This window comes from Macrobrachium nipponense, chromosome 35 (assembly GCF_015104395.2).
Source record: "Macrobrachium nipponense isolate FS-2020 chromosome 35, ASM1510439v2, whole genome shotgun sequence".
Lineage (NCBI taxonomy): Eukaryota > Metazoa > Arthropoda > Malacostraca > Decapoda > Palaemonidae > Macrobrachium > Macrobrachium nipponense.
In genome coordinates, this window is record NC_061096.1 from 38,087,808 (window position 1) to 38,097,307 (window position 9,500).

Sequence of the window (9,500 nt, forward strand, 5' to 3'; positions counted from 1 at the left end):
TTGGGTGAGGAAAAATAAGAAAAAGTGAAATAGTATAGGAATGCGCTATATTTTAAAATCCCCATGATATTTCTGCATATGAAGAAATTTTTCTATTGTGTAAAAATATGGGTGTGGGCATGACCCCAGGTTTCCCTGTGCATGCAATTAGTTCAGTTTGGAAAGTCTGCCACCAGAGGAGTTGGAAATCCTGAAGGTGAGTGTAGATATGTGGAAGAAGAAGCAGGATAGGCATGAGTGGTGAAATTTCACTGAGGCTGATTGTGTCATTCGTTGTTGGAGGTGGTGATGACAAAGTTGTAAGCCGTTTTCCTTTTAGAGTCTGTTGTTTTTAAGTGCTCTGAAGTGGTTGAAATTTTATTTTTAAATATGGAACTAGTAAAAGTGTTCACTTTTGTTGTTGTTTGCTAGTCAGGAGACCAATTTTCTTTTCTTAATTAATTGAAAAGTATCTTTAATGGAGTACCCAATTTGGTCAACGTTACCATCTGGCTTGGTACAGTATGGAAGAATAGAACTCTGTTCACAAATTGACATTTCTACCTCTTGTTCAGTACAGAATTTATTTTTCTTTGTTTCAGTTCCTTTTGATGAAGATGAGAAAGATAAATCAGTATGGTTTCTTGACCACGATTACTTAGAAAATAAATACCACATGTTCAAAAAGGTAAGAATGCTTATTTTGTAAGGGGATCTCATCCCAAGACAATTTGTAGGTCAACTAAAGTATAAATGAAAAGTCATGATATCGGAATTCCTTAATCCTCAAGTTGATAATTATAAAGTGGCAACCCACATTGGTTCAATTTTAATAACATTCAGATGCATTGAGTCTTTCTTCTTTACCCATTGGCCTCCGTTTCCTTGTAATAATTAACATAGTATTCATGTGTTTTAGGTAAATGCACGAGAAAAAATTGTTGGTTGGTATCACACCGGACCCAAGTTATACCAAAATGACATTGCCATTAATGATTTGGTACGACGTTACTGCAGCAATTCTGTCCTTGTCATAATTGATGCTCATGCTTCAAATATTGGACTCCCAACAGAGGCTTACTACAGTGTTGAAGAAGTTCATGATGTAAGTTTTTTTGCCATTTTAATATTTTTTTTATTCTGTAAAACTAGCATCACTATGTTGTATCCCATAATATTCTGTAAAACTAGCATCACTGTGTTGTATCTCCATTGTAAGTCTTCGATAACTAAAATAGTTTTGAAGGACAGCTCTGGTAATATTACGTATATTAATAGATTAAGTTCACAAATCGGATAAACGGTTTGGGGGAAGCAGCAGATAATAAACAAGCCTGTTAGTTAATGAAACTGAATAGGTGCATTATAGCTTATAGTGGAAGTTGCCCAAGATATCTATAGCTAGAAGGATGTATAATGACAGATTACTATTTAATCTAAAAGAATTGCAAGAGGCCTTCTTGATCATGAGACCACCACTGTAACTGTAAAGGAAAAAGAAGCTATAAAGCTATCAAAAGTGAGACTAAACAGGATTGTATATAACAGTATTCAGTACCCCAGATACCATATAGGAATGAGAATGTGAAGGTCAAATTCAGTTGGCTTTTGTATTTTTGGAATACTTGTGATTTTTACTCCAAGCCATTATTGGATGGCTCATCTTATGGGCATTGATAGAGCCAGATATAGTACTTTTGTGACAGTTAAGACTGAAGAGAAAGAGAAATGTATGATGATAAAAGTTGGATGAAATAGAAAAAGGGAAATAGCAAAAAAATAGAGGTGGGGGCTTTATAATGTGTTCTGCCATCTAAAGGTGGCATTTTGATGATTGTTTCCAGACTTTTGTTGGTCTCTTGACTCTGAAATAATTTGAAGATTTGGGAGAAAGTAACAAGATTTTTAACAGTTTGCTTTTGCAGCATTAGTAGCAATTGTGTTAGGATACAGAAATTTCTCAAACTCATTAAGCAGGAGAAAGGAAGTCTTAACTTTATCTATAGTATATCCTCATAAGATATGGGAGGTTTGGGATCAGAAGGATGGTGGGGAGGAAGGTGAAGGAAGCAGAAAAGCTTTCAAACTCTGGTCAGAATTATTTTTAATTTTTTTATTTTAAGCCATACCACCATGGAATCTAGCACTAACACTTGACCCACTGGCCTTTGTACCAAGACTTAAATGCTAGTAGTAGTACAGGGGTCTGAGCCCGAGCATCCTTTATCTTGGTGCTTTTAACAAAGTTTAGAAGACATGAATTTACAGGACCTTGTGTCCAATGTTAAGTGGAAGTAGTGATAAGGAGTAACAAGACAGGTTAGTTTAAATAGCAAGTTAGACTGGATTAGTTGGATTGCCCAAGTAAAATGCAGGTTGCACTGATCAAATGCTATAATTATAAAGTGGCTCAAATTTACATAAAAGCTTATGGTTGCTGTTCAGATGAGAAATCTAAAAGAATCTAGTGTGAAAGGAGGGAACTCAACAACTTGGATTGCCAAACAAGGATGACAGTGGTAAACAAAAAATCAGATTGCTATCAATCAAATTAATTTCAAGAGTGTAAAGTAAATGTAGCAGTGGGTGAATCAAGGCAAGATTAGTTTACGTGTGGGACTGTATGCAAAGTTGATGAACTAGTGCATTGTCATTTTTAATAACTTGTTGTGGTTAGTCACTGAGGCTCATTTAAAGTAGGTGTTGTGGTTAGTCACTGAGGCTCATTTAAATTAGGTATGGTTGTGATTTTGTTAACAAAAATATCTGGATTGAAATATATAAATATCTAGGTACACTTGGCAAGTTGTTTTAAATGTAACTTTGAATTTTTAGGATGGCACACCTACCACCAAAACATTTGAACATGTTTCCAGTGAGATTGGAGCTGAAGAAGCAGAGGAAGTGGGTGTAGAACATCTTCTCCGTGACATTAAGGTAGGTTGAAATATCTTGTTGGTAATGAAAATCTGAATGTATTTATACCTGGCTATAAATAAAAAGCTTGAGATTGTGATTTAAAAGTTTGCTTTTGGCTATTGCTTCCTACAAGAATTAGGTATAATAAAATCCAGTAATTTTTAAGAGCATTATATTTATCACTATTTCTTATTTAGGAAATTTGGTAGGAGCAGTGTTTAGTATTATGTTGTGGATAACAGTTTTTACTTAAAACATTAATATACACTATAACAAATTAAAGATATATTAAATTTTAGGTAAGCTTGATGAACTGAAGTACATTCACCCAGTCCGCTTCCATCTTGCCCCACCAACTCAATCACAGTTGTGTGGAAGGCATAAAAACATAGGACTATCCTTTTAGCTGCAGCCCCTACAACCGTATAGAGTGGTACCCCATCTGTTTGCTCAGCTTGGTACTGGTTCATGGACTAGTCATGAATTAGCAGCAGGGAAGATGGCTGAAATAGAGATGGCAATGATTATGCTTCAGGCTTTATCCTGCTCTACCTTTGATTGAACTCGCTGAGTGTACACTGCTTTAGGTATCTTGTCTAGGAACAAGACCAGTGAATTGGAGGTTGCTGGTGTCAGGAGTTACTTTGGAATACTTTGAGCCGATACAAAGCCCAAAGACTCGACGGTAGATGAAGGCCACTGCCCGATTATAGAAGTTGAACATCAACAAAACACTCGAAGATGCACAACTATGGGGCCTATCAGAGGCATGGCAGTCGGAAGTATCCCAACTCCAAAAGAGAATTGAGTGCCAAGTTGAGCAGGAACAACCAAACAAATATTCCTGTCCTACCTGTAGAATGTCAAAGTCTTCATGGATAAAGTCATGAAAGGTCGTCACTCATGCAACAACGGCCATAGGGTTTGGGAGAACAACACTGTTCATTTGGATGTAGTCATGCTGAAAATGCATGTTGGCCATTTCATGAAGATTGCTGCAAAATCACAGACGTGAATGGGGTGGGAATGCATAGACATGCCCCGGATTTCACACGAACATAAGTGAGTGCTGCATACCGGCATTGCTGTGAAGTCAATGATCTTGTTCACAGCTACCTAACTGCGGGCTCTTACAGATGTCCCATGGATGTGTCAGCCAACCATCCACACAAATGGAGAGGAGGGAAACATTCTCTGAAGAGCCATCCAGTTCTCCTCCAAACTTCCCTGTGAGCATAGATGGTAGACCAGACCTGGACCGTGCCATGCTGCAGCAAGTTCCCGAGAGGGAATGTGCAGTGATGAAGAAGCATCTACATACTTGACACTCACTCAGGCTAAAAAGAACAGGCTCCAAGTCTGTGTCCATAGACAGGGGAGAGCATAAGGAAAAACAAACAGAAAATCTGTGAAAACAACCTAAGAAAGTTTTATCTTGGTTGTGCAACACTTGTAGAAGGGACACTTATTCTGAAGACGTTTGGCAAACAGCAGCAAAGTCGAAATGTCATGGTCATGCAACAATGTGACAAAAGCTAAGCTCCTTTTGCCTACCCAGGGCCTCTCTCTTTCCTCGGTTGTATGTCATGAAGCAAGAACACGGGTTGCAACATTGCACAGCCACATATACTTACCTCCTTGGAGAGCACATCTTGAGCTTACTAGATGTTTGGAAACTGTGATGGTATCGCTGAAAACTGCAACCAAGTTTCAAAGGAAACTTGCGGGGAAGAGTAAGCACGAGTATGCTAGGAACTCTCGCTCTGGCACTGAAAAGCTCTCGGCTATGCCCAGGACAGAAGGAAGGGGAAGAGAACCTTGGCGGGAACTACACCGACAGCACATGCAGTCAGGGAGGAAAGCCCGGAAGACATGGTCGTGGCCTTCAGCAAAAGATGAAGGCAAAGGATCAACTACTATAAATCCAGTGTCGAATGCATGTGGGGGAGAAGTAGTAGCTCTTGAAGCTACGACATAGTGCAGCAAAACAAGCATACCTGAACCGAAAGTGATTGCTGAATGCAGCTCATTAGTTGTCGCTCTGATGGCAAGTCGTCTTCCTTACAGTCACTGTGTATTCTTCCCCCAACATACAATACAGCTTACAGCGAAGAACAATGTGAAGACGGCAATAAAAATTCCTCAAGGAAGTTTTTGGGACACCTCATCTCATCCTCCAGAAAAAGGTGGTGTTAAGAAGGGAGGAGTTAGCTATCACCTCCTCCACTGCCATGATCAGTGGGTTACCTGTCTTGCCAAAGGGCCGTGTGGCAGGAGGAGTGTGTGGAGCCCTGATTAGTATCTGTCCTTCAGGATTGATACAGGATAGGAAAAGTAAGTTATTAAAATGTGTTGTGAAAATTGTGGCTGTCTTAATTAGTGAAATTGATTGGGGTATTTGTTACCTTGTATGGGTTACACCTCTCAATGGCAACTACAAGTCCAGACAAGTATAGTTGCTCATCCGTGCCGTTTGTGGGATTCAGGATATGTAATGGGCTGTCCAGATAAACCTGCCTAAGACTATAGACACCAGAAAATGGTTTGGCCTATGGTCATGGTGAACTAATTTTGCCTCTACTGAAGTTGAGCAGTCAAACCAGATGCACATACAAGATTGACCACCGAGAAAACTAGTATCATGAACTAATGGGATAGGAAGATTTGAAAAATCTGTATAAAATACAACATTGCAAGTCATGAAAGCTGAGAAGTTGGGTTCATATGTGCATGGAGTCCAAAATCTGTAGGTTTCCAAAAAATCCACAAAAAATTTCTTGGAAATTAGTGGTACAAACTGTGGCTGAGTAGTTCTAAGACTGATCCTATGTCTATTTTACAGGATACAGTAGTTGGATCTTTGGGGCAGCGAATTACAACGCAGTTGTTGGGTTTGAGAGGCCTACACAAACAGTTGAGTGAAGTTGCTAATTATTTGAAGCAGGTGGTTGATGGCACATTACCAGTTAATCACACGATAGTTTATCACCTTCAGGTAAGTCTCTTGATAATTTTTACTTTTGTGAGATCTTGGTAATGAGTTTCCTGTTGCTTTTGGTAGACAAAGTGGTAATTAAGTTCTAACCTGTTTGTAAGAGATATCTATATAGTAGTGCATTAAATCCATGATTGTTTTTTATTTCAGGATATGTTCAACTTGTTACCGGATGTAACTGACACTGGATTAGTGAAATCTCTTTATGTAAAAACCAATGACCAGATGCTGGTAGTTTACTTGGCTTCTCTCATTCGATCTGTCATTGCTCTCCACAACCTTATCAATAACAAGCTAGCCAACACTGATGCAGAAAAGAAAGAAGGCAAAGACAGTAAAGATAGTAAAGACAAGGATAAAGAGAAGAAAGAGAGTGACAAGGAAAAGAAGGACGAGTCAAAAGACGATAAGAAGAGTGAAGACAAGAAATAGTTATAGTAGTAATATCTGAGTTTTGTGATTAGTTTAATTAAGGACTCTCTGCTTTATTGCTTGGAGTTGAGGAAAGTTATTATTAAAATGTAAGTGGGAATATGCATCTAACATTTGTTTAGGTGCGTCATTACTAAAATCTTATTTAAGTCTAGTTCTCTCTGTACTATTGTTTTCCAAAAAATAAAGAAAATTAATATTTAACATTTGTCATTTCCTACAGTGAGGGCTCTACATTAGGACAGAATGAAAGGTTACATGGAGTGATGTATTAGTTGACAATGGTGATATTCCAGTAAATCAAAACCAAGACACAATGAAAGGTTACATGGAGTGATGTATTAGTTGACAATAGTGAAAGTCCAGTAGATCAAAACCAAAACAGTCTCTTATTAAAATTTTACTATGAAGCATAAATTTTTATACTACTATTAATATAAATTTAACTAGCAAGGCTAGTTAGGAAGTATAGTATCACTAATATGTAATTGTGAATAAAAAGGTGTAACTAAAGTAAAAATACATAATTACATTTCATGCACTTATTAAGTCAAGAAAGAAAAGAAAATAGCTGAAATAAGTTGAATTTAGTATTTAAATAATATAAAGAGATGAAAACGGATGTTTGAAGGTTACTTACCTGAGTTCACACCATGTCATTGCTCTTTTCCTTTGTGAACTAGGACAGCATGTGTGAATCAGGGACTGATCTACGATTTCTGCAAAAATTAGACTAACACCAAGCGCTGGGACACTTTTGCTGCTTAAGATCATAAAAAGAGAGAGTTGAGTGGCTGGGCAACGAATGGAAGAATTAAAGCAAAATTGGAGGTAAAATAGGCTAAAAAAAGTGGGTGCAGCTAGGGGCTGAAGGGATGCTGTTAACATCATTATTCAAAAGATGAACCTTTATATGGAAGAAGGCCACAGGGGCCAGACTTGAAATTCAATCTTCTAAAGGATATAGTGTTCATTAGGTAAAAGGGAATATACTCATTGCATCTATGCTTGAACTTTTGAGGTTCCAATTGTGTCCTCAGGGAGACTGTCCCACAGTCCAACAATGTGAGGAATAAAGGACCTCTGGAATTGAGAAGTTCTACAGCAAGGCTCATTTACTGCATATTCGTGTTGCTGTTCAGCAAATCTGGTTGCTCTTGGCAGGAAAAAGTGATCAAGGATCAATTGTGAAAGATGTTAAAATACAACTTATGAAAATTTGACAAATGGGACCATCCGTTGATGGTCCAAATCATAACTGCTACTATTTGCGAACAGAAACTTACCACCACGAACCACTATTTAAAAGATACATCTCTGGCAGAAGCAGACATCGGTACCGGAGAACAGTACTTCAGTAAAGGAAGGACAAAGGACCTGAAACAGGTTTTATTGCATTGATTGTATCACTGTTAAAGAATATAGTCCTGTCCCAAGAGAATCCTGGTTGATCACCTTGCCTTCTAGGACAAAGCATGGACAGACCAGATTAATGCTGTCCCACCAGCAGGAGCAGGGGTAAAAGCCTGTGGAAGCTGAGAAACAGTAGTAGAAAACTGCACTATTCTCTGAAAACCTGTTCACTTTCCATTTGACAGGCAATGCAAGGCACTCCAAACTTTTGAAGGATGGTTTGTATGTATGTCAAAAAGGCTGATCCACCCTCACCAAGAAGAATCATATATCATCATTTGGTTCATGATCAAAATTAGTCACATTACATACCAAAGTAATCTACAGAACATCCAAGAAAAACAGAAAAACTTCCAATAGCCATGGTGATAATACTCGAGCAAAGCACTGACAAGTCCTGTGGACAATTACGCACTCCTCTCCCCCCTGTAGCTAGAACTACCCTCTTACCAAGCTTCGATCACCAAACCAGCCGTTGCCAAAGGTAATCCAAGTAAATGATGAAGGTCTGTAACCTCACAGGAACAATCAACAAGTGTAGACACAACTCTAGCATGCTAGTAAGAATACAAAAACCTAAACGTATGACAGACCCCACATTGCCTCAGAAACAATACATAGCTATCAAGAGAAACTAACACCAAATGACATAATCTAAAATGCTTAAATTGTAAAGAAATGTTTTAACTTGTATCTTTTATGCACTGTACAGGAATTGAAAGAGTAACTACCCAGAATATATCAGTTGCACAATCTTTAGTATTGCCGAAGTGTACAAGGGGTGCACTGATGTCACTAGCACCCTACAAGTGTGATCATGGAGATATTTATAAAAATTGATGGGGTTGTTATGAGAAACACAATATGGAGTAATGCAGTAAGAATGACAAACTGAATTTAAAGAAAAATCCTTGAATACTTACTACACACTGGCTTAAGAGAAAAATACAAAGGAAACATGTTAATACTTACAGATAGTACCAGCACACTGAAAATCTCACTAAGATGGTTCTAAGTGATCATACTTGGACATGCTTGTACAGTACATTTCTTTCAACACTGCTCATAAAAACTGATAGTAGAAAAGGCTGCAGTTGGCTAAATTTAAAAGATGAAAAAGGATTGATTTATGGTTTATGAAAATTAGGCTACACGGCCAAGCACCGGGGCACTTCCAACCATCCAGCACTTAAGACTTTGAAAAGAATTGTTGTTTTGGATTAAGCTGACCTTGTGTCAGCATGGGCTCTTGCTCACCGAGCAGCCCGTAACTGAAAAGAGGTAGTTGAAGTGATTGGACAGAAAAATTGAAAAAATAAGTAGAATGGAGCTAAAGTAAATGGCTAAAAAAGAGGGTGAAACTAGGGACTGAAGGGATGCTGCACACAATTTTTAACAATAAACTTATAAAGGCCCATAGAAACTATTTAACAGGAATATAAACCAAGCATTTGGACTGCTAAACTTCTGTAATCCTAATCACTGAAGAATTGCTAAACTTCTGTAATCCTAATCACTGAAGGATGTTATCTGTACTAATAAGTTTAAAGAAAGTTTGTAAATCAAAAAAGTATGCAGTTTTGGCATGCACTTAAGTTATGGGCCTTTTCAACTACACAGATAACAGTTAGATTGTAGTAAACAACCATACAATCTTCAGTAATACTTACTGTGAAAATTGAATATACTGTTACTACAGTTTCAATATGATGAATATTTTAAAATGCCAGAAACAATGTAGATACATAAAAGATACAACATG

General features: G+C 37.8%; 1 protein-coding gene across 1 annotated transcript; it reads left to right on the forward strand.

Moving 5' to 3' along the window:
- Positions 1–581: 581 nt before the first annotated feature.
- Positions 582–6,529, forward strand: LOC135208653 (26S proteasome non-ATPase regulatory subunit 7-like; the record flags this gene model as incomplete). The annotated part of the gene is given in 5 exon segments (XM_064241051.1): positions 582–667; positions 899–1,084; positions 2,815–2,916; positions 5,741–5,893; positions 6,044–6,529. Coding segments are annotated over 5 exon segments (809 nt in total), but the record flags the coding sequence as incomplete, so codon positions are not given.
- Between the last annotated feature and the right edge of the window lie 2,971 nt (positions 6,530–9,500).